At 40.1% G+C, this 26,387-nt stretch overlaps 1 protein-coding gene across 1 annotated transcript; it reads left to right on the forward strand.

Moving 5' to 3' along the window:
* The first annotated feature begins 3,531 nt into the window (after positions 1-3,531).
* syt3 (synaptotagmin III) lies at positions 3,532-25,215 on the forward strand. Its single transcript, XM_046040400.1, has 10 exons — positions 3,532-3,736; positions 7,697-8,092; positions 10,673-10,781; positions 11,348-11,524; positions 15,796-15,922; positions 19,029-19,247; positions 21,493-21,613; positions 22,982-23,153; positions 23,869-23,998; positions 25,126-25,215. The coding sequence occupies exons 1-10, from the start codon at positions 3,586-3,588 to the stop codon at positions 25,213-25,215; spliced, it is 1,692 nt and encodes a 563-aa protein (XP_045896356.1). The 5' UTR covers positions 3,532-3,585.
* Positions 25,216-26,387: the final 1,172 nt, after the last annotated feature.

Here is a 26,387-nt window from a genome sequence, read left to right on the forward strand (position 1 = left end):
AGGGGCTCAGTGTCCTACTCAAGGACACCTGTGTAGTGTGTTAAACTTGTGGCCTCTTTCTGACTGATATATCCTTGAATTTGGGTTTATATATCAAGGCTTTTTAATGGGTGTCTGGCCCTTCTTTCTGGTGCAACTGGCCTTTTTTCCTCCAGATTAAACTCATGATCTGATTGGCCAGCTTCTCCCATGATTGGGCACCGACCTCCTCCAGTTCCCCTCTTCTTTCTGTTACGTGATTAGACAGGACCGTATACTGATTCTCCTTTCTAGTGTGATTAGACTGTGACCTTGAATGCCGCCACGTCTCCTCCGCCCAATCGGACAGCGACCTTACCGGCCGTCTGGTTTGTGTTGTGGTGTATTCGTTCCCTGAGAGTATTGATCCCAGGCAGAACAGCAGTCAATGGAGCGTCTGTGGGAGGTTTAGTGTTGCTCTGTACTATACAGTAGGAATGTACGTTTCTGGGAATGGTTCAGAGTGGAATGATTCGTCAACATGTTTCTGAAGGCATATTTATCTGTGAATAACCAGCCTCTGTAAATATTTTGCTTGTAGTAAATTGCATCCCCAGACCCTTTATTATCATTGTTGCTGTGTCACCCTCGCCGCCAGCTTCCTATGTTTTCTTTTCTGTCCTTCTCTGCTCCAATTTTTTCCCCTCCCTCTTTATCTGTCTCGCCTCCAATTTAATGTCAGCATCTTTTTTCCCTCTCTCTCCATCTCCCTCTTCCTCTGTTCTTTGCTACACAATCGTTCTTTCTGTCTGTCTGTATCGTCCATTTGTTCTTTGCCTCTCCCTCCCTCCTGATGCTTTCACTGGCATTTGTGGCGGCCAGTTTTGTGCCAGACAGCCATTCTTCAGATTAAGATATCCTGGGTTTTAAAGTCACTCAGACAGATTTACTATCTTAATGGGAGAGAGTGGTGTGGGGCAAGAGGAGGGCTGGTGTAGGAGGTTGGGTCTGGATGCCGTTTTAATTTGCTAATTTCACATTCTTTTCTGCAATAGGCCGAGCTTAGATGGACAGATAAATAGACTCTGCATTATCGGAGTTTCCCTTAGACTGACAGACTATCCTAATGTGTTCTCAAAAGAGACATAGACAGAGGGCGAACAAGAGAGGAAAAGTGTGTTTCTGTCTTTAAGAGGAGAGGAAGAAAACTACAAAGCGAGTGGCAGCATTTCTTGTTTAGGATCTTGTTCGGAGTGAAATATGTCCTTGCCTAATACAGTGATTGATTGATGGATGGGAGACAGATGGACACATAAGGAGCACTTTGCTAGGGAGGTGCCACTCAATACACAAAGACTGACGCTGACATTTTACAGAACAACATACATCACATGATCAATAATCCTCCTTCTGTCCATCGAGGCACCTTGCTTGAGAAATTGGTCTACTCACAAGGACAAAACCACACAGTGGAAAAGTGAGCCGACATCTCACCATGAACATTGTTTTGCAAGTGATTTATTTTCCAATCACACCACGGCTTGTACAAGATTTTTGGCAAGACGTATTCAATACCAGGCTTTTTGCAATGGATCTGTATTATTAGACACAACTTTGCATACATTCTCCTCAGTCAGAGTCCCTGGAGACTCACAGACTGTGAGAAACTGGAGTTTGGGCATTGACCTGCTTTTATTTAGACAGAATGAGTTCAGAAATGAAGACAGTATGCTAAAGAAGTCTAGTTTCTTTTGGATGAAAGCACAAGGAGCACAGACATAAGGCAGTCAGGCTTAATACATCTAATTATACCTCCATCTGATGTTTAAGGAGATTTTAAAATCCTGCAAATCTGGCTTTTCAGTTTATTGGTGTTATTCTTGTTGTGTCTATTCACCTTACTGATTGATTTGTTCTAATTGTTTTTCAGGTGATGTTGAGGAACTTCATAAGAGTCTCCACAAATGTGACAGTGATCTCCAATCCGTGCTGATTTGTTGGAGAGACAACAGAAAGAGATGTGATCCACCGTTTACTGTTGAAGCCAAATGACTAAGAGCTCAACTTCTCAACTTTCAGTGAGGAAAAAAAGCCACTTTTCTGCAGGCTCCCATTTCTGGTCTTGGAAACATTAGGAAAAAAACAAGTTAAAGGTTATGCATGCACTCCAGGCATAACTGTGCGTTCCTCTGCCAAATCTATTTGTAAAGAAAAAGAGTGTCTCCGCTCTGGCTTGTACATTCAACATGGCCCAGAACCTCGGGAGTCAAGTTCAGTAAAGGTAAAACACACAAACCATGGCTTTATGGCATTATTAAAGCTAATGAAATGTTTTAATTTTGATTGTTTTCCTCAGTACAATGGATTTATATAGCAAAATGTGAAGAAAATTTGGATATAGCTGGTGGTCCTTCCAGGCAATAGATTGAATATGGTAAATCATTTTAAAAAGAAGTACAGTTACAAATGAAAGAGTAACCAGTACTCAGTCTCTTTAACTCTCAGAGTGTTTATAGTTCTTTCAGCATATTTGTGTTTTAGGGACTCAAAACAAGAGAGCTCATAATTATCTAAATTGCTCTGTAATTACAGTAAAGAGTGTTTTGTTTCGAAATATTAGACAAAGTTTCAGAAGGATTGACCCATTGGTCAGTTTTAGACACAAAATCATCACTGTATCCCCAGGAGATTGTTGACAGTAGGATTCCCTGCAATTAGGTACCCACCATGTTGAGTAAGCACTGAAGCATCTGGCATTATTCAAAAAATTGTGTCCGTTTATACATTTTGAGAATAAAATACTTTATATCTGCTTAAGACCAGTCACTGTAGCAAGGTTTGTTTTTGTAACACAAGGTACACAGTTTTAGCTGTGCAAAGTTACCCATCATCTGCCTCCTTCACTTACCTAAGTAGGAGGTAAATATAAAATGTACTGCCATGTAATTCCACACAAGGTTTTTTTCATTTTATAGGATATTTAAACTAGCATTAATTTATTTTTGTATTAACATGGAATTATATTAAAACTGTAGTGCTGAAACACAAAGCATCACTACACAACTCTGCATAATATAGATAAACATTTAATGTAAATTTTGCCAGTCTCAACACAAAACTTTAGCATTTAGCTGTACTTGATAAACTTTTCCCAGTTCCCTGGTATCACTCTTTATAGTGTATGCTAAAGTGATATTATGTGGCACCAGTGCAAATGATCTATTAGGGACACACTGATGGTTTTGGCATCAGTGTTCTCACTTAATGGCTAAGGTGACCAATCTGCCAAAAACTTGATTTGTACTATTTTATGTCCTACACTCACTCACACATTCTCTCCCTTTATTTCTTTCAGGGAAAGTGAGAGGGGTGGGTGTCTCTCAGTCATATATGGGCACATCACTCTGGTCTCTGTGATCCAGACCAAGACACCCTGCAGAGCCCCTCGTGTTCTTCCCTTATTGCAGCTGCCCCTCAAATTCCTCTGCTCAACTTTCTCAGTTCACACCTTGTAAACGGTGGACGGGCCTACACTCTACTTAAAAGATCGCCGTCCGATAGGTGAGGGCGGCGAGGGCTGCGCTGTCATTGGCTGACTGCCGGTGAGAGTGCGATGCGGATTGGAGGATGTCGGGGGACTGGGATGAAGACCTGTGCAAGAAGGCGCTGATGTTGGTGGAGGAGCTGTGCTTCAACTCCCCGAGAGGTTACAGCCAGAGTGAACGCTGCCAGGAGTTCAGCTACCTGCTGCGAGGTCGCAATCGACAGCTAGACACAGGTAACTGACACACCTGAAGCTTCACAGAAATCATTTTGACACTGCTTGAAACAGACCACAGTTAAAAAAGAGACATTTGTAAAATTGTTGACAAGACACAAAAAGGTCAATTATGACTCTTTCTATTATAAATTTTTGAGCCTTGGAGGCTTTATATTTGTAAAATGTGTAACTCTCGGACAGAGAAAAGCAATTGTCAGTGACACAATGTAAAGCTATGGGCAGAGCAGGAACTTGCAGTAGGGGCCAGTTGGAGAAACACTACTGTGCATATTCAGTGGGCCGTATACCCCTGGAAGTAAACCCAGAACCTTTTTGGCGTATGGGCCAGGTGAGCAATTGCATTAGACTATCTAAGTGTCATCTTTGGGTCCGGTTTCCAAGTTTTATTATCCATCCATACTAACTTGTTCACAATGATAATGCAAACATGCTGATGTTAAGCAGGTGTAATGTTTAACAGGTTCATCATCTTAGTTTAGTGTGTTAGCATGCTAACATTTAATCAGAATGTACAGCTGAGGCTGATGGCATTAGTTTTGCAGGTATTAGTCATAAACCCAAGTATTGGACACATTAGAATTGTGACTTTATGGCGTTAGCTTAATAGTCAAGGGATCACCAAAGTGATAACAGTTCCTGAGGGAGGCATGTATATCAGGACAAAATTGCACAGCAATCCACAGACAGACCAACACTGCCATCCCTAAAACCGTACTACTAGCATGGTTAAAAACACACAATGAAACGTGCCTTACCCTGTCTTAAAGCAATTCTTTGCCCAAAAGGTCCCTTTGTGGCATCAAAGGCTGAACCGCTGTAGATTTGAAATGTGGCTTGTACAAGTTGGTAGTTTACTGCTTCATACAGACTGAAGTCAGCTTTATTCATGTCAGTTCAAATGTACTCCAAAACTAACAAGCTTCTACAGTGAAAAAAAATGTTAAAACATCAGCAGAAACTTCTCAACATCTCCTGCAGAATAAACCACTCTATATGTGTACATGCTCAAAGTCTTTCATACTGAAAATACTTTGGGAAATGCTTTAAGGAACTAATCACCCATGCAATAGGAATTCTCTTCTTATATGGGCTTCACTGAAGATTTTAAATACCGATTATGGTCTGAATCAGGCTTTTACACCCTGCCCTGACAAGAAAACTTGACAGAAATCTGATACATATAATATATATTCTTTTTTTTTTGTTTGTTTTGTCATGAAAGTATTTCCTTGTCAGTTGCAGGTATAGCAATATGACACATGCTAGACTAGGTTGAGAAGGCAAATGTTAAGAGGAGTGTTCATGTTTATCGGTACTGTCCAGCAGATCAAACTAAGCAGGTGCATCATTTTGCACTGTGGAGTGTATTGTGTGCAGAGTATTGTGTGTGGTTTCCCCTTGAAGCTTTTGGAAGTGCAATGCGTTGTTATGCAGATTAGCATGGATATCTGTGGCTCAGTGTAGATTAGCCTGGATTGGCTGCATGTTGCCTCTGGAGATTTGGATGGCTCTGTGAAGAAATGTCACTCCGTGGTTTTAGGCGCTGGCCCCCTTGCTTACCAGCTGTGATTTTTTGGTGTTTGCTGATGGAAGTCTCAAAGCCCTTCGAGGACCGCAACTGCCGAAAGCTGTCAGCGAATGGCTTGTGTAAGCAGCGGAGATGTGTTTGATGTGGGGCAATGTACAACTCCCAGTGGGTTTGCATCAGTTGCTGATTGACATAGAGTCTCAGTCTCTCTTCACGGTGCACTTCAGAGGCCTCCTACCCACCCACCTACCCACCCGCTGACTCCCTTTTTATGCTTTGCGGATTAGCGATGGATCTTTGGCAGGATCAGTGCTCGGAAGGTACAGTGACTGCCCTAAAGAGAGATGAATGGAGGAGAGTGGTTTGGCCCTCGACAGTCCCCGCTCACGTTTGATCACAGCCGTGTCTTATCAGTGCACCCTGATCTGCCAACCACAAACAACCTACTCCTACTCACTTTGTTTTTTCCCCTCCAGATCAATACATTAACCTTTCTTATCCTTAAACCCCTCCCCTCGTTAGGTTTCGCTCTAAATCATTGTCAGCTTGCTTTCCTCCATCTCTCTGTTCCTGAGTTCTTTCGCTCTACCATTGCTCCGATGGTTTCTACTCTTTCACACATGCCGTGGTAGTTGCATCGACTTTATCAACCCTCCTCCTCCTCAGAAGAAGAAATGAAAAGGAGGAATAAACAGAGTCAGCTTATGTGTCTGTTTCAACATGTGCACCAATCGGTTTTCTACCCTCTCCCAGTCTATCCCGGCCCTGCCAGCCATTCTGTGGTTTGGATCGTTTTACCTTTCATTCCATTCCCCCTCATCACTACTGTTGTTTCTTTCTTAATGTTTTCTACCTCGTCCTACCTTCCTCTACCCTCTTTTCCTCTCCTCCTGCTCCATCACTTTACCCTCCTCTTGTCTCCTGCTTGCCATTGTCATGTTCTCTCTTGCCCTGTCCTTGCCTCCTTTTTCTCTCCCTCTCCATTCCTTGTTTCTCACTTCCCACCTCATGTTGTTCTCCACCTCGACAGATCGATGTCCCCTCTCTCGCCCCCCACCTTTGCGGCCCCCCAATCATATCTTTTGAACAAGTGCTGATTAATGACATACACAGACTGATGAATAATTCACCAAAGAGAGAGCGAGGAAGGAGAGGCAGAGAAGGGAGAGAAGGTAGGGGTGGAGAACAAAGAGGCAGATAGTGGAGTGGAATAAAGTCAAACCGTGCAGAAGCAGACAGCATGGGAAAATAAATGACAGCGAGGAATGAGAGGTGTTTGAGGGGATTATACAGAGGAAAGAGTGAACGAGAAAGAGAAGGAGGGCGCGTGGAGACAGAAGACGAACCGCATTCCAGAAGATGCACCCCAGGGCTGGAGGATTGGCTGCTGTTTTCTTGTTTTCACTCATTTGCTCTCAGTCTTGTTGTCAGCCTGTTAGAGATACAATTTCATTCTCTTTTGTGTGATTTAACAGTGTTTATGTCTTTGTCATGCCCATAAAGACACTGAATTGGTAAATTGAAGGAAAAGAGGGTTAAAGAAAAGCAGGCTGTAGTGTGGATCTGGTGGGGGTTCGGGAAACGTTTTCCTCTGACAGTAAGACAGTGCTGTTCTACACGGTGGCGATGATTGGCTTGCCCGCAGACAGGAAGCATTGTTAATTGGTGGCCCTCTGGTCTGGACGGAGCCCAAGATGGTGAGAGGCAAAATTCCAGTTAGATGCTGCAAGGTGGGGAAACGTACTTGGTTTACGGTGCACACTGTATCGTAATGATTCTTCTTGGTCGACTTACAACTTATGAATATTCATTGTGGGCTCTGATTGGTCCTTTGTTAAGACAGACCCATAAACATGCTATTTATAAAGATACTTCAAATGGCTGAGGATAATTATAAATATTCATTTTGTATTGGGTCTATTTATTTATAAACATTCATGGAATATTTATAGGGTATTTATTAATTTATGAATTCATCATGAATTTACGTATCATAGGCTCCGACACGTGCAGCTGTGCACTTCTAAACCACAAAAGTCCCCCGCCTCTGGAGCTGATGACTCTCCTCCATTTCTGCTCTCTTTGACAGAGGCTGTTGCTGGAACTGTCCAGCATCCTGGTGCTGAAACTGCGTTTTTCTTTTATTCTGTACACTTTTTCATCCGGATGAGTCATACTACACCCTCCCCGACACCCACATCCTCTATCCCCCTGTATCCACACACTCCCACCCACCCCTCAGACACAATCCTTGAGCCCTCACAGATTAAAAAGCTAATAACCATGAGGAAATGCTGGATGACATTGCATAAAGACATCATTGTTGGTGTTGGTGTATTTTGTTTTTAACTGTAGATTTTTTTTTTTTTTTTTTAAATCTCTTTACCTTCTTCTCCCTTCCCTCCATGTCTTTCTCTGGTCCCCTGTAGAGATCTCTGTCAGTCTGCTGTCGGTCATCGTGACATTCTGTGGCATCGTCCTCCTCTCCGTATCCCTCTTTGTCTCCTGGAAGCTCTGCTGGCTGCCATGGCGGGACAAGGAGGGTGGAGGCCTGAGTCTGACATCCGGGTTGCTGCCCGGAACCGCCGGCGTCGGAAGCCTCGGAGGCACTGGTGGGTCGTCGCTCTTACCCCCGCTGCTGCAGAGGAAAGAGGGTCACTCTTCTTCCTCTCTCTACCCCTCCCTGGGCCAGCAGGGCCAGCATCACCCCCATTTCTCTGACTTGGTGGGGCTGGAGAGGGGGGAGGTCGGAGGTGTGGTTGGGGGGCCACATGAGACCCAGGAGCACTCCTACTTGGACATGGACTCCTACCCCAACAATGCTGGTGAGAGTGGGAGTAAGATCCCAGGCATTAGACAATCTTAATCCCAGTCTGACTGTAAGAGTAATGTAATGCCTCAGTCAATAACTTCTCATTTTAATATACTCACAGAGTACTGAATTTAACATTTAACATTTACATAGAGTAAAAATAATTTATCAGTGCTGCAACAGTGTGATGAATGCTGACCATTATTGTATATATAAATGGGCTTTCTTTCAGTAGTGCTACGTTCAAGGAATATTACTTTATCTTGGCGAATCTCATATTACACAGGAGGAAAATTTAGAAAGAGGTTGTGCAGCTTTGAGTTGATGTTTCAATTACAACAAATTACCGTTTATTTTTATTAAAGGATTAATCTGTTTATTTCTCAAAGCAGAGACACAATCTACTTTTAAGGTTGCTGTGGCAACATGTTAGCACATCGCTGCTTTGGATATTATCATGCATTTGGTGTCATGTTTCTGGCCACCTGGGGAATATAACTCCTAGATTCTCTTACACCTCTGTTGTGGTTTCTGCAAACCTCTGCAAAATGCAAAATGTTTGACTTTTTTCACCGGCTAGTTTTATCAGAGCTTGTTTGCAGAACTGCTGCCTGATACTACTGAAACAAGGCTGAACCAAAGTGAAACCGAACCAAAGAGTAAATGTGCCAAGAAACCAAAACGATGAGCTGAAAAGCTTGATAGTGATGCCGAGTTGTCTTCTGTGTGGGTTTGTTACTACAAGCACCCCTTTCACATTGTACATAACGATTTGATTTAATTTTTAAATATACTTTTTTTTATTCCAAATTTGTGCTGCAACCAGGAAAATTATTCGGCAACTATTTTGATAATATATCATCAGAATTAGTCATTTTCAAGGAAACAATGCCATACATTTTCTCCTGAAATGGGAGAATAGGGTGTTTTTGTTTGTCTAGTGAATTTAATATTTTGGGGTTTTGGACTGTTGATTGGACAAAACAAGAAATTTGATAACATCACCTTGAGCTCTCAAATTTTTTTAAAGGTTCAGTGTGTAATATTTCTCAGGATGTATTGACAGAAATGCAATATAAGATCCATATAATTAGGTTTTCAGTGGTGAGTAAAGACCTTACATAATAAACCATTATGTTTTTATTACCTAAGAATGAGCTTTCCATGGACGTTGCCACGTTGCATCGTCATGTTTCTACAGTAGCTGAAAACGGACAAACAGCGCTACAGAGCGCGTTTCATCACTACGTTCTTTTTGTTGTACTTCTGGTGGAATTTACGCAGTGCAGACACTTATCATTATGTTGAATATGTATGTTAGAAAAAGAAGTAGTGATAATTATGTACTGCAGGGGTTGGCAAATAAGTTTAGCATCTGAGCAATATTTCCAACCATGAGATGGTGGGTGAGAATATAACACATGGTGTTGACTTATATCAATATGTTGTTTGGTTAGCTCAGTTGTTAAGGTGCAGGACTTGCATTGCAAGGGTGGAGTGTTTGAACCCACCTTGGGACAGGTGTTTTTTTTCCCCCTCACTTTAACAAATGGATTCTGCAGCGAATGTAAATGTAATTTAATGTTTCTCAGATCACGGCATGTGCTGCACTGTTTTTAATTCGTTTTCAGCTTCTCACGCTTTTATTTTGTAAGCAAAACCACTAAAGAGGAAGTGATTATGTGAGTAACTGTTGCTGTCATGACTGAGATCTATTTCAGCACCGCTATCAAAGTATTTATTTATTTATATTTTTTGCCGCTATCAAAGCACCATAATCTGACCGTGGGCCAGATATTATTGCTGGTGGGCAGTTTTGACGAGGGTCCATAATCACTGAGAGAATGAATGTGTTTCCCTTGTCAATGTTTGTATAAACTTTATCTAATGTGTGGTTTATAATGGACTGTGGTACAGAAACTGTGACAGTGTTTCACACTCTTGACTTACATTTTCCATGTTATCTGTCCGTGGCCAAGTGACAATAACACATGGTTTTACTGAATAATTAAGTAAATATAATTTCTTAATAAATATACCTAAAGAAACCTCATTTCTTGACTGGCCACTCTCTGCTGTCTCAGAAGAGACACTTTTTGTGCTGTGTCAGCCGTAGCTGAGATGTGAAAGGTTAGGGGGCAGTGGCAGACTGGACAGCTGGTTGCAATTCACAATCCTCACCACTAGATGCCACTAAATCTTACACACTGAACCTTTAACTTGCATTCACCAGCCTTTTTCATTGTTTTCTGATGCTTTATAGACCAAACAATTACATTTTAAATGTTTAATAAAAATAAGTTGCAGCCTGAACACAAATACACATAGAGATATTGTATCTCTTTGATATCTCTGTGTTGTATGCATAGCATGCTGGCTCATGTTCTGCTATTGTAAATATGTCTGCTCATTCCTTCCCTTCTCTCTGCTCCTAAATCACTGTTAAATCAATGTGATGCAATCAATGCGATCAATGATGCTGACCCTGCATTGCAAAAAAACAAACATCCTTCTTAGCCACCGTAACAACTAAGGCCACAATAACACGGGTGAGTCATTAAGGATTGTTTTGTCTATTTTCTCACTCTGTTAGGAACTCTGAAGCTGAGTCAGACGTCTCCAGATGTCCCCAACTCAGAGGTTGGGGCGCATCCCCCTAAAGACCTTCCCAACGCTCATTCCCAGCAGCAGGTGACCTCACGGTCAGTACAGAGTGTGTGAATGTACTTGACACAAGTGTGGGTCTAAAAGAGTATGTGCATTTTTCATCCAACTGTAGTTGTTGTCGGTTATGTGTTTTTGTTGATAAATGTAGTAGTGAATAAAAACTGGAGTGAACCTTGACCTCCAGCTAGTGATCATTTCTTAATTTTCAGTGATGATTACCTGATAAAAAACATATTGGTTGCACAGTGTTTGCTTTTATCTTGCTCACCTTTACCCACACAGAACATTTCACTATATTAAACAGATATTAATGTGTGTTTGTACTGCAGAAGTACCATTATCACTCAACTAGCCTTGATTTGATACCACTTACTATGATGCATGCATGTGTAAAAAAGGTGTGTAAACTCTTATGCAAATAAAAACAGTGGGTAAACTCTATTTAGATGGTTTTACCCGCCACTGCATCTCTGATTAAGCTGCTGAATCAAATTGTTGCAAAGCATTTTTTTTGTTGCTGTTTGTGTGTGTTTGTGTGTGTGTGTGTGTGTGTTTGTGTGCTCTTAATATTCACCCTCCGAGCTCTTATGTGTCTGTTTAGGCCCAAGCCCATGACTCACCAGCTCTCCAGTCCTGATTTCCACGCTGACGAGAAGGAGCAGGTAACCAGCATTGGGCAGATTAAACCAGAACTCTACAGACCCAAGGGCGACCAAGGCGAAGGCAAACAGGGCGACAACTGCGGCAAGATCAGCTTCCTCCTGCGTTATGCCTTCAAGTAAGTCAGCGAGTATTCACCAAAACAACCTACTCACTCTGTCAGTGTCCTCTTATGTAAAAAGTGTAGCATTTTAACTTTAATAAATCATTGGCACCATAATTTTAAGATACAAAGTTTCACCATAAACAATTAGGCCATTACATCACCACCATGTTAGCCAAAAAGATGCTGCACCAGCGTCTGTGTTGAGCCCCATTGATTTGCTGTCTGGAAAGCTGCACACCTCCTTTTTAGTCTTAAAAACATCTTTCCTCTTTTCCCTGTGGAGCTGGATGCACTGGAAAATCATTTTTAGCTTAAAACAGTAAAGTGTCCTCCCCAGCCACCACAAGATGAAAGCACAACATGGGACATCATATAGCTTAATGCTAACATCAACATGCTAACATGCTCACTGTGACATTGCCAAATTCCTGCTTTTTACCAGATATAATGTTTATCATGTTCATTCTCTTAGTTGAGAGTGTAAGCAATCGAACATTTGCTAATTTGGACTAAGCAGGGTGTACAACCGAAAATATAGAATTCCATGGCACTCCAGGAAAGTGTAAGGCAGAACGACGTTGCCATCCATAGAGCCATGCCCACAGCTTGGTTTAAAAGAGCATAGTAAATAAATTCTGCATTCTGTGGATGCTTGTGATAACTGTGCACAGTAAAAATCAGACCTGAGCACTGTTTGATGAATCCGACTCTGAGTGTAACTACATTAGTACAGCTGTGCTTGTCTCCGGTGAATGTTAATGTGTCTGTTTTTGCACCACTTTGACTGTAGCGGTGGGTGTGCAGTTCTTCAAACACTCAGTCAGAGGGTTGCGAACAGACACTGGTTTGCTGAATTTCCTTATGGCACACAACAGAGAGAGGGGGCTTCTTGGGAAAATATCTTTCAGCGTGTTTATCCTCTTCAGCAGACACAAAAAGAAAGCCTCCAACTCAAGTAGAAAATTGACTTGAGACAGTATGCATAGGGTTTTATGTGTAACGTGGTCGTCATTTTGAAAAACAGCAGCTAACATTACTAGCGTGAGATGTGAGAGGATACTAGTTGTTGTCTCGAATGTGGTCTTATGTGTTTATGATAGTCTGAAATACTGAAATATTAATGTCTAAAAAGAAGAAAGTGGGACCAAATGCAAGTGACAAAGCAGCGTCAGTGTCTTTTATGTAGTGTGTGGCACAGATTGCTGTAGTTACTTTCCTTTTGCTCCTTTGACAATTCTCTGTTCAATATTCTTTGCTGGAGAACTGGGTATGTAATTTACGGATGCCATGCTGTGAGGACTGGGTGATGGGAGAGTGTATATGAATGTGTATGTGTACTGTAAGTCAGGGAGGTTGTGGGGTATGGGGAGGAGTGTGTCTGTCTGCAGTTCAGCTGGCAGTCCCCCATTTCAGCCTCCCCTGACATGTAGAAACATTACAACAGGCGAAAGTGCTGATGGTCAGAAAAGAAAGGGAGCGAGAGGCTGTTTCAGTCATGAATTATATATGGTGTGCCACTTTAAACAGCAGCCCCTGTCAACACATAATAACATCAGACTGTGTTATAGTTGGGGTTACAGATACGGAGAATTAGCAAGGGAGTTGGATGGAGAGGGAGGTTAATGATTAAAACTGTTCATGTGTCCCTTTTTCCTATTTATAAAGTCACAAGATAATCTATGCCATGCTGTAGTTGCCTGTCATTACACTGGAGGGAAATTGTTTTAGCGAGAAGAGTAGAAGAGGCGAGGCAAGGCAAATTTATTTGTATAGCACCTTTCAACCACAAGGCAATTCAAAATGTTGTGTAATGTAATGTATGCTTTGCATAAGACACAGAGGCGTGAATTAATTAATTAATTACAATACAGAGTGACTGAAGAAAACAGAAGAAAGGTTAGAGATGTAGCTGCAAGACGAGTATGTGGGCCTGTGTGTAGATACACATGTAGAGGTGTGTTAACACTCGAGCTGTGATACGACTGGTATGTTAATGTGTGAGACCCCACTGTTTAGAATGTAACAGTCAGAACAACAATGTCAATTTTCCACCGATCCTCTGGGAAAGGCATTTCTATTGACAATCCCATTAAAAACTGACACATTCCCACCGTGAAAAGAACAGCTGGATTTGGGGCATTGTCTACCAGGAATAAGGCCATGAATTTCGCTTTCTGCTCGAGGAGTAATAGGTGTATTATCTGCAGCATGCCTCATGGATTGTGTAAAAACCTTGGTTTTGGTTCAAGCTCATGTCTTGTTCTGTAAGAAGACATGTGCAGGACAACCTGCAGCCATGACTTTGAAACAAATAACAAATGCAGGAAAATTCATGATCACGAAGGGGTGTTTTTTTTTTTGTACAGAAGCTTCCTGTCGTCTCTAATTATTGTACAACTGAGCAGTGCTGTAATCCATGCATGCCAAATCATGTCTCAAAATCATACTGGATTGAAGATCATTAGATACATTTTTAAATTAGCCAGGTTATTCTCGTTAAAATATTTATCTGGCTGAGTTGGAAATGTAATTTCCTCCAGCAAAATGCCCTGAGTATCATCTCCCTGATTTGATGTGATTGCAGAGTGGGCATTTTTATCCGATTGTCTTAATTGGATGTGATTCAGAGGTAAACACGTGTCTGGATTGGCTATGGTTGTATTGTCAACAAGCGTATCTTATTTGTGATTGGTACACATGGACTGAAGACATTATAACTGCCGGGTTCACTGTTGGCGTTTGTCCTGCTGATCCTTCCTCAGCCCCAAAGTTCACATTGCTCTCCTAAAGCAGCTAATGAAGTGCTGACACACTGGTTAACACGGGGAGACACAATCTAACGAGGTCTGATTAAAGGCCTCCAAGCTGCCTTCATCTTCATCTGGTAATTAAATACATAATAAATGGCGTGTGAGACACAGCCATGACTCTGGATGGAGCATTTGAATGTATGTGTGATCACACATACATTCAAATGTGTGTGCCTATATGCTTGCACATTTGTGTGGATTTTACCTTTGCTATCTTTAAATGTTTTTATGCCAAAATAATACCAGAGAAAAGAAAACAGCACCAATGTACAAATTAAAAATGAATTACAAATTAATATTCTTGTCCTTTTCGCATTTTATTCTTGTCAGTGAAATAGCTCTTTTAGCTTGACTTCTCTTAAAGCCTGTAATTATTTGGCCTCATAAAATATTAAATATTTATATACAACAGTCTGACTTATAAGTAATGTAGAGCTGAAAGAATCAGTTGTTTAATTAATCAGCCAATTGTCAGAATGTTTTGGGGTAATTTTGTTATTTGATTGTTTGTTTGAGTCATTTCTTAAGTAAAAATGCCAAACTAAGCCGCTGGTCCTTCTCGCATTTGAATATTTGCTGCTTTTCTCTGTTTCATACCAAAGAAATCTATTTATCTTTAGGTTATGGACTGTTATATAATAGGACAGCACAAGACATCTGAAGATGTTTCACCTTGGATTCAAGGAAACTGTGATGGGCATTTGAAAATTTTAAGGACCAAATGATTAAACAAGAAAATAATCATCAGATTAATTGTTAATGAAAATAACTGCATTGAGTTACGTCCATACATAACTAACATAAATAAAAATATAGTTCTGTTTTACAGCATTGTTATGAGAAATAATTAAATAAATTAGAGATTACAGATTTTGCCTTCAAATAAGTAAGGATAAGAAGAAAACAAAACATGTATTGTTTGTGCTGGTTACTTTAATTAAATCAAATGAAAATGCTCCATTATAATCAGTTTACAGAGACAAAGTGGTTCCCAATTCGTTGGGAGGTTGTATAATATGAAGCCATGTCTACTTGTTACACTTCATAACAGATTGTAGCTTATTTCATTTGAATAACTTTTGAGTCCTTAAGAGGTAATACTATGTAGTAGTTCCCCAAAATAAAAGTAATTTTGTTTAGATTATTTCTATACCACTAATTATCTGGTGACCCTCTCCAAATGTACATCTGTGCTTACCGTGCTTTGATTTAACATTGCCAATGCATGATACAGCTGCAGGGATGACACACAAACACACACACACATGCTATTTTGGCTATTCCTTGCTTCAGAGACACGGAACCTCCCACTCTATTATGTGTGTATAAAGCCTGCCCAGGTGTGTGCTTGTGTGTGTGGGTTGATATTGTCTGGGCCTCACATCTCAGAGTATTTGTGTAAATTTATGATACCCCTGCTCCTAATGTCTTTTTTTAATAGCTTGTCAAATTTGCTGTTTTTGTGTGTCTCAGTACAGAGCAGTTGGTGGTGAAGATCTTGAAAGCTCTGGACCTGCCAGCGAAGGATGCCAATGGCTTCTCTGACCCCTATGTGAAGATCTACCTACTGCCAGACAGGAAGAAGAAATTCCAGACCAAGGTGAATCCCTCTTCGACCACACTCACCTGTATCTTCTTAGGCAAACTACAGTCTTAACACTGTGGAAACAAACAAATCAAAACAAACAAAAAATCCCCTAAACATTTAAACATCATCATCAGGTTTGACTTGCTGTTGTTTTCTCTCTGCCTGTTTCCTGCTGCTCTGCAGCCTCCTCATGGGAAATCATTACAGTCTCACTAATGTAATCTAATCTAATCTGGGGCATAATTTATTCAGGATAATGTGCTTCAGACTATTACACGGCACTGCTACTCAACTCCTGTGTCTGTGTGTTATTCTGGTGTTTGAGGACAGTTGAGTCAATATTTGAGTACATTTCGGAACGTTCTGTACCAGGAAATGTACCCTTAGACCTTAAAAAAAACCCTCCTCTCTCCTCTTTCTAATTTACTCTCTGTGGAGAAGCTCAAGACTCATGAGCTCAGTGGCCTCTCAAATGTGAGTTCTAGTTATCTGTTTTATGTCCATAAATATCACCAGGACTTTTGTGCACTCTTGGGATAAAATAGGGAGAAATTGTGATGCTGAAATGGGTCAGCATTGACTGGAGAGCCAGGTGGGTGTGAAATGTAAGCTTTTATTGACAATGAAGCTGTACCAGTTTGAAATGTCTCCCTTTTGTGGGACAGTCTCCTGTATATCACAAAAGCCCCTTCAGCCATTGAAAAGCATGAATGCTTCAGTCATTTGCATAATAGTGTTCCTCTTCTGTTTAGAGTGTAGATGATTGTTTAATTTCAATCACATTCTCATTAACATGGGATTTTTACACCACTCATATTTGGCTAGGCTTTTATCCCTCCAACTAATTTCAAAAGAGGAATAGACATCACCTACAAGTATATGTTCAGGCTTTGTGTTTCTGGTTTCTAAAGGCACAGCATCACCATCAGCTGCATGTTTAATCCAAAGCTAACAAGTAATCATCAAGTGCTAATAAGCCGGAGTGACAGATCCACTCATGCAGTGACAAAAGTTGGATTTGGAAAATTGAGTGTGTCCCATTTTAATTATCACCAGCTTTATTGCATGACAGCACTTATATCAAATGCTTTCATTGCAAATAAATCCCACAAGTAAATCAACAAATAGTAAAAATTTTGTGTTGGAGATTGAATGAGATTGAAGACTAATTTACAAATGTTGTCAGCAATGTATATGATGAGTGGGAAATTACAGCCGCACGCTTTCCACCAGACGGCATTCTCTGATTTAAAATTATCTCTTTTATTTGACTTGTTATAGAGGTGACAGATGGAAAAGGCAGAAAACACGATCTACAGTCAAAACAGAGGTGAACTAACTTGGAATAAGCAAGGAACATTTAAAAGAAATAAATCATGCACCTGGTATGTGTTGAGAAACAAAATATTGAGTTATAAATGTAATTTTAGCCCTTTATCTTATTTCAGCAGTTTTGATTTGATTCTTCATCCCACAGGTGAAATTCACTTTTCTGCCTCTGGCTGAGGAACAAGGTCAGCAAGTGTGGTAGAGGTTTATTATGTTGCTCAAGGACATTTTGTCATTTATGGCCACACTATTAATTAAACCCATCTGGAATATTATGTGTCCTAATATGTCTTGCAGATCAATTGAAAATACTGTTTCATGACATTTACATGTAATCATGTCTGTTTTGCTGCTTGTGCAGTGTAATTAATCCCACAGACAGTTATTCAAAGCTTTTATCTTCACAAGTATCTGGTAGCTATTCTGTAAGAAAAAAAAAATTTGGTTCATAGGAAGGGATGACTTTTATGTTTCCACTTTGGATGAACAGAAGAAGAACTGGGTGGTTTGAAGGAGCAGACAGGCAATAAACAAAAACAAAAACACAGCTTTAGTAAAAGATTCAGTACAAGAAACATCATAGCAATTGGAGTGCAGCACCAAAGATGTTTCTAAAAAAGAAAAGTATTTTGACCAAATATAACTCCAGTTTTGTGCCAGTATAGTTTTTACATATAATACTTTTGATGCTGACATTCAAGTCACAGATAAAAAGCCACAAGACAAAAATATGGCAGGTTGCTTACATCACTTACTGTGTTTTTGAAAAAATGTCCATAATCCTCAGTGACTTTCCTATTCTGGTATGAAAAATAGAAATTATTATGGTCGAGTCGCTCCTTGTGAAACAGGTTGAACATTCTAGAAATAGTACTTTACTCTGGAGTAGATTTTTTTAAATCAGCAAAATACAAGCATCTTTGAGGATTCTGGACATATCTACAAAGCAGTATTAAGTGCTGTCAAACAACCTGCTGGGTTTTCAAAATCTGGCTTGAGTTTATCTTTGAGGAAACCTTGGCTCATGTATGTGACTGGAACGCAATCATCAATGCAAAAGACTCAAATGTAATAATAATGGTTACATGAAAGGCACAAACTGGGGCTAGGCCAGAAAATATATTTGCTGACACTTTAGATTATAGCACACAAATCAGTGTGTAATTACTGTATAGGCTACCAATACAGAGATAAATATGTAAGTATAAGGGAAGAAGACAAGAGGTTTGGGAATAGGGTGTTCCTCTGTAGCTATAGCTATGAAATATGTTTTTTAAAATTAGGATAAAGTACGGGGCAACAAAAATGCAGGAACTGGAATCCAATGTCAAATCTATCTGATTCTTAAAACTGATGTTACAGAAGAACCTAAACCAGCTTTAATGTACTTTCATTATTATCAGATCATCAACAATTAAGGAACCCGGATACATATGCTTTCACACACAAGTTTATTGGACAACATACAGTCTAAGGAATACTGTGGCGAGCTATTCATATACGAACTGTTAATTTTCCAGCTGTTTTAGAGAAGCATGCATGAGTAATTCTAGCTGAGGTAACGGCCATTACATTTAGTGACCTTGCTTTACAATCAAGACAAAGCATTGAAAATGTGGAAGAGAGCACCCCTCATTCAGTGTTAGTCTGGGGTATGTGGGCTGTAAAAGAAAGCAGTCCCTTGTTAACCCCTTTTTCAGTGTAATTATATTGTCGTTACAGGGTATGCGGGCTGTAACATAATGCTGTTGTGTTACAACCCCCCAAATTGTAACTCTTTCTTTCTCAGGTGCACAGAAAGACCTTAAACCCAGTGTTCAATGAGACGTTTCAGTTTGGCGTGCCGCTGAATGAGCTACATTCCAGGAAGCTGCATTTCTCTGTGTATGACTTCGACCGCTTCTCCAGACACGACCTGATTGGCCAGGTAGTGGTGGACAACCTGCTGGACTTCAGCGAGGGCAGCGGGGACAAACCCGTCTGGAGGGACATTGTGGAGGGCACCGCGGTAAGGACGAAGCTCTGCTGCAGAAACAATCCAAAAAAATCACGTTCATTTGGAGTAGATGGCCATGTTAAATTAGACTAGATGAAATGTGAATGAGTCTTGTGGCGATATCGGGGTTTTGCAGCTGCAAATAATGGGCCAAAGCAGTGATAGATGAGATAAAACCAGGAATGGAGCATATCAAACATGACACAAGTGACAGTTTCAATTTGATCTTTCAAGTAGAAATGCATTCATTCATGGTATGAAAATAAATCTGAATTACAGCCTGGAAGAAAGAGAAAATAAATGATGATGAAGATAAAAATGTACAAGTATTGTATGGCATTATGAAGCCGAACGGTAAATATAACCCCAATAACATATATGCACATTGGAGTACATATGAGAATATAAAATAAAATTGTGGATATGTGGTTGTTGACATAATGTGCAAAATGTGCCTCGTATTCACATTAGCTGCTGGAAAGAGGTTGTACAGGCATATATACATATCTCAGAATTCAGAGCCCTGTATTATAAATTATATTCAATTTACAGACATAGACAGCATGGAAACAATGTGCAGTCTGTTCAGCTCTTCCTATCATAGCAAAGGTGACACTATGGAAGCAAAGAAAGGCCACAATAATTGTAATCGTATCGTAATCGTATTCGTAATATTTGTATAAGCAACTGAATAAAAAACTTTTAAATGTAACCAATTTAAATACCACTCAATTTATAGCACTGAAATGTTTATCTTCGAAAACCATCTCTCTGATTCTGGTTTGCTTTCCATAGTGGTTCAAGTCAAGTTGAAATATTAGGCTACGTTCAGACTGCAGGCCAAAGTGACCCAAATCCAATTTTTTGCTCATATGTGACCCAGATCTGATCTTTTTATAACAGTGTGAACAGACCAAGTCACATGGAATCGGATCTTTTCCAGTCTGAGCCACTTTCATATGTGGTCTAAATCCGTTACAGATCAGAACTTTTTAAATGCGACCTGAGTCTGGACACTCAGGTGGGAATTGATGCAACTTTGATGTCACTCTAGAGCAGCTGTTGTCACAGTCCTGCTGTAGATGGAACAAAAAGCCATAATTAAAATAATAATTATTAGGGGAAAAGTAATAATATAACTAAAATATAAATAACTAAAACATTCAGGCTACTGAGGATAATCAACTCAGAATCAGTCACACCTCTGTCCTGTGAGGTTATGTTCTGTTGGTCACGTCACACACACAAACACGTCAAGCCAAGAAAATGATCAGCTTGAGCAGTTGAAAAAGTATTTTTTAAAATTGAATATTCTGAAATGACCTTGTGGAAATTAAACCACATAAATTCAGATAGATAAATTTACAAATTAAAATATTACAGTGCCATCAGTTCAGTGGCATTTACATTTTCAAGTTTAAATATCTTGTGGTGATTAAGTTTTCAATTTCTTACAAGATTAAAATGAATACGGCTTTCATCTGACTCAAAGAAGCATGTGAATTATTGTCTGAACATCATATACTCATACTGCATGTAGGGGATGCACGGAAAGTGTGAAGGCTGAAAATTGTCTGCAGTACAGATTCATTCATTCTGGTAATGTAAAAACACAGCACAGGAGAGTCCAGAAATATTACAGGAAAGGCACCGCTGGCCACATTAAAACTTTTTATCACAAGTAGATTTATATGAAATATTAATAGAAAGCTATTAGCAAATTAGACAGAGCAAGGTCTTAAATTTTTTGGCATGGATGTTTCATTCATTAAATAAGTTTAAAGCATCAGCTTCTCACGTCTTTCAGTGTTTCACCCAAGGAAGTATTGATTAGTGAGGCTCAAAGCCACTAAGGAGTCATCATGCACAGTGGCACCACAGTGTCATTACTGTGGTGCCACTGAGACCACAGGCAGCGAGAAGATCAGTAGATGGGTGTGGAGGGAGAGATATATAAAGCTTGCAGAATCGTCACCTCTACTTAACACTTTCCTCCACTCGGGGACATCGACAGATTGGCAAATGATTCATTTACAGTGACGGCACTTCCCTCTGCCTAAACACTCTGCCTGTCCACATTAGGGATGCCCATTGTCACCCTGTCAGTCACAGATTTTTCTGGCCTCAGACAATCATAGCAAACCAAAGAATATCTGTCTGTGTGTTTTTCCTATCTGACTCTGATGCCGTGTGTGTGTAATCACAGCAGCCCTGCTCAATTTCTGACCCCTGTCTATATGTTTGTCCTGACCTACAGGAGAAGGCTGATCTCGGGGAGCTTAATTTCTCGTTGTGTTACCTGCCCACTGCAGGCAGGCTCACTGCTACAGTCATTAAGGCCACCAATCTCAAAGCCATGGACCTGACTGGCTTCTCAGGTAAAGGATAAACACATACACACACACATGCTGCTGAAACCTCCAGCAGGCAGTCTGACAGAATGACAGAAAACAGCTGTAACATGGTCTTAAAACAGCTATTGGTGATGTATGTTGACTTCTTGAGTGCTTCTAGGTTTATATCTTATTCTGATTAATAACTGGACAAACAGGCAGAATAATACATGGCCTGAAGCCATGTAGAGAAATTTTTTAATGTAAAGATAACAAGTAAACATGGTACCAGTTTCTTGGAATGAAATAGTAAGTTTTATGCTATTTCACACCAAATGAAGAAGCAGAGTTTCCTCTGCCTACAGCAGCCTAAATGGATTAGTATGCAGTTCAGCTGATACAGATACGTGTTGCATTTTGATTGAGGAATGCAACCCCTCTTTTGCAGTAAAACTATCTTCATATAAATCTCTAATTGAAGTAGAACTAGATGAAGCATGTTAAGGGGAAGTGCAAAAACGTAAATTACTATAAAGATTTGCTAAATATTCCTAATAAGTGTATCGAGCAGCACCTGATTGATTGGTTCTAACTGTGAAAGAGAATCTGAGGGTAGATTTTTCCTTCAAGAAGTTGAGGTTTATACATTACAAATATATAACCTGAAGCTACAAAGTAAATTAGCTACAAAATAACAACCAATAAAAAATGTGTGTTTTGTTGCAATCAAAATCAGCTGCAGGTGTTGCACAAATTATGTCTGCATAAATAGACAAAAACAGCATTATTATTATGATTGTTTATGGTCCTAATGAATTAACACAAGGCATTTTAAAAAGGTTTTATTCTTTAGTTATCCTTTACTTAAAGACTTGGCAGTGCCCTCACAGATTAAATGAGATCTGAAATGATAATGACCACATGCCGTTATTATTGCCACAGTGATTCCAAGATGATTACAGTGCCGAAAGATGCTTTAAAATGCAGCATAAAAATGGAGTCGTGGGTGTGTGTGTTTTCCCTGGCTGCTGTCACCAAGCTGCACATGTTGAATGGATAACTGGAGTGATTCAACCAGTGCTGCTTTTCTCCCTTTGTGTTCTTAATCCAGCTTTGCCAAGGTGACTTGATTTTCATGCCTTTTATGTGTTACAGACACAGATACCTGTGAGAATAATACCTAACAGTGTTTGCAGGAGTCCCCCCTTATCTTTTTCTCTGTGCTTCCTCCACCTCTTTCTCTGTCTGTCTCTCTCTGTTTCTTCCTTTTTCTCCTTCGCTGCTCCTCATCCCACCTCACTGTCTTCCTTCATTTTTTTTCTCCCCACTACTCCCTTTTTGCTCCCTCTCTCTTTTTCCATCCATACCATCTTCTTTGTCTTCTTCTCCCTCGGTCTCTTGTCTCTCCTTCAGACCCGTACGTGAAGGCCTCACTGATCTGTGACGGGCGAAGGCTAAAAAAGAGGAAGACCTCCATTAAGAAGAACACACTGAACCCTACGTACAACGAGGCGCTGGTGTTTGACATTCCCAATGAAAATATAGAAAGTGTATCCATCATCATAGCCGTGATGGACTATGACTGGTGAGCAAGCTGAGGTCTTATTATATTGTAGCATGCTCCAGGGGCTATAAGATGAAACTGATCATTACTGTGAAGCATGCTGCTTATTGAATATGTGTTTGCACACTCAGTGTGATGTTTTCTGTTGCTTTCGGGTCGTCGCATTTTGATGGTGTTGCGGCTGTGTTAAACACGATGAGGGCCCCCTTGTGAGTCAGCCTCCTGGTGGACGTTCCCTGTTTTACATAGACAGGGACCTCATGAATAAGCATGATTTATGCTAATGGGTGAAGGAAGAAGTGTAACCTTGCCAATGTCTGTCTGTCTGCCGCTTGCAGCAACACTTGGCTGTGTTTGTGTATAGATGTGCCGCCTCCCTATTATGTAGTCTGCCCTCCATTTGGCATCTCCATAGGTGTGTGCTTTTGTATGTTCGTGCTCGTGCCTGCTCTCCCACTGACATCTAGCTTTTATGCTGGGCCGTGTGTATTTGTGAGCTGCTATTCAGTATCCTTCCTCAAATGCTGTACTCTTTTCCCAATACTAAAAGTTGATAAATGAGACTCTCTCTGCCTGTATCTTACAAGCAATGTCTCCCTCTCTCTCCTTGCTTTATTATATCCTCTCTCGCTGCCTCTCTCCATCCCGCTCCCTTCTCTACTCTCTACTCTGTTCTCTCTCTCTCGTTCTCTCTCTGTCTCTCTTGTACTTGCTTCCATCCCTTGCTGTGTGTCAGTATTGGTCATAACGAGGTTATAGGGATGTGTCGCGTGGGCAGTGACGCTGAGGGTCCAGGGAGAGAGCACTGGGCAGCCATGCTGGCCAATCCACGCAAACCAATAGAGCACTGGCATCAGCTTGTGGAGGTAATGAGCATATGATCATGTGTGTCTGTGTGTGTGAGCATGACTGTGTGTGTGTGTGTGTGTGTGTGTGTGTGTGTGTGTGCGTGTGTGAGAGCATCCATGTGTCATGAGTACGATCTCTTACCACGTATATTATGGCCTGTTCTTCTGTTGGTTTTGGGCCTGATAACCAACATTATTTTATCATATGATTGATGATTATCATTATCATTAGAAGTAGTAGTAACGATGATACTTGAAGAATAGCCATAGTGGTGCTAGAAGCATAGAAATAATGCTACAGAAAACATTAAAGTAACATTGATAAAATTATTATTTGGGTGTTTTACATAAAAGAAGCCGTACCAAAATGTTTAAATGTTGCATTTCAAGTAGCAGTTTCACATTTAGATAAAAGTAAGTATTACCAGCAAAATGTACTAACTTGTGAATTAATAAAGTATTAATTAAATGTTCTCAATAAGAAGAATGAACCATTCTTTGGAACACATTTTAATTACTTTATATACTGTTGGGTAATTAATCCATTACAATGCATCATATTTTAAAGCTAATTATATGTTTTGCATGTCAAACTTTAATGAAAGGAAATTAACTACTTACTGTAGAGCTGCAGTAGAATTATTATAAAAATAAAAATAGGGCAGCATAATGTGGAAATAAACAAAATTGTATTTAGTTCTCAGTGTAGTAAATATGAAGCTACCGACATTAGCCAGATTGGCCAACCAGCCTTTACACCACAATGTCATTTTTACATGTTTTTGGTACAGATTTAACAAATAAGATTTAATATGTTAATTTTATAAGCTTTTGTAATCTATTTTTTTGTCATTTGTAGACAGAGCCAGGTGAGCTGTTGCTCCTGATTTTCTATTCATTATGCTAAGCTAAGCTGTTGCTTCATATTTACTATATAGTAATGCAACCTGAATTTTTGTCATCCAACGAAATGTTGCACTATTACAGTTGTAATAATAGTAGTTGTAGTGGTGGGAATAGTAATGGTTATAGCAGTGGTAAAAGCATGTCATAATCAGAAAATGTCATTTATTTTAACTGAATGTAAAAAAGTGGTTCTTTTTGTCATAAAAATGTATATAAGCAAAATCTCTGTTTCCCGGCAGGAAAAAGCAATTGCCTCATTTGTGTCGAAGAGTGCTACGGCATCCTCCCCAAAGCCGCACATTGTGGTGGACAGTCCTCACTCCGACTAAAACTGTGAGCCTCTCTCTGGTTAGATCTGACATTTAACATTTGTTTTCTTAACTGCATGCGTTCATACATACTGTAGGATTGTTTTTAGGCAACAGTTCATTGGCATTTGTATCATTATTCCACCCACAGTTCAATCCAATACCTTCTTGATTTCTGCTGTCAGAACTCACTGTATCAGAAGTACATCTACATACTGTATAGCAGATGCTCTCAATTTAAATTTACACAGGAAAACTGGTCGTGTCTTTAAAAGCATGACCTAACTGTGAGTGTGTGATAAAGTGGAGGCTGTGGAGCTGTCAGATGTAGGAGCTCTAAGGCAGAACCATCTGTATAATCTAGATGTTATGGGTTATGTAATGCATCTCCCCCTCCTCCCCCCAAACTTACAGTACTGCATGCTGTTTATATATTCTCTTGCCCCCCAACTGTCTCTCTCTTGCTTAATCTGCCTCTTCTCCCTTATTCCCTCTTTCCTCAGGTCATTATCGTCTCTCCAACTCCAGACTTTCCTTTCTTTCCTCTCATCTGTGAATACTTCTTTCCATCAAAGAACGAGAGACATGGAGACACTGCTAGTGTCCAACTGCTAGTGCTGTTTTGCTCCTGCTAATGAATCCTCCAAGTCCTGTGCTGTCTTTACTAAGCCGGGGAAAAAAACAAAACAACATCCATCACAAGCTACACTTTGTGCATCAGACTACACATTTACAAACACTTGCAGACACTAAATGGTACGGTAGAACTGATATCGGGTGTAAATTTGGGATCTAGCAAGTAAACACACACACATAACTCACACAGACACACACAAATACACACAGAGTTTGTAGTATGTGCGTAGTTCATGTGTGCTTCAGATTAGTGTAGTATTTCATCTAGGAGGAGTGTGATGTGACAAACTTTTCTCTCTTGAAAAAAAGAAAAAGAAAAAAGAAAAGCCATCCTAGAATGGTAATTTCAACCAGGACCAAAGGTTCATGCCCTTGTACAGACTATAAAAGAAGAAAATCACTATGTCGATATTTTTCTTTGCAACATCGGTGTACAGTATATACCATACTGTATGAGAAAACATCTCTCATGGGAAAACAAATCTTGTAGTACCTAGCAGGACAAAACGATCGGAGGTGGATTCTTCCGGGCCATTTTGGACGCCTTCACCAGGCTC

The sequence above is a fragment of the Micropterus dolomieu genome, linkage group LG02 (assembly GCF_021292245.1).
Source record: "Micropterus dolomieu isolate WLL.071019.BEF.003 ecotype Adirondacks linkage group LG02, ASM2129224v1, whole genome shotgun sequence".
Lineage (NCBI taxonomy): Eukaryota > Metazoa > Chordata > Actinopteri > Centrarchiformes > Centrarchidae > Micropterus > Micropterus dolomieu.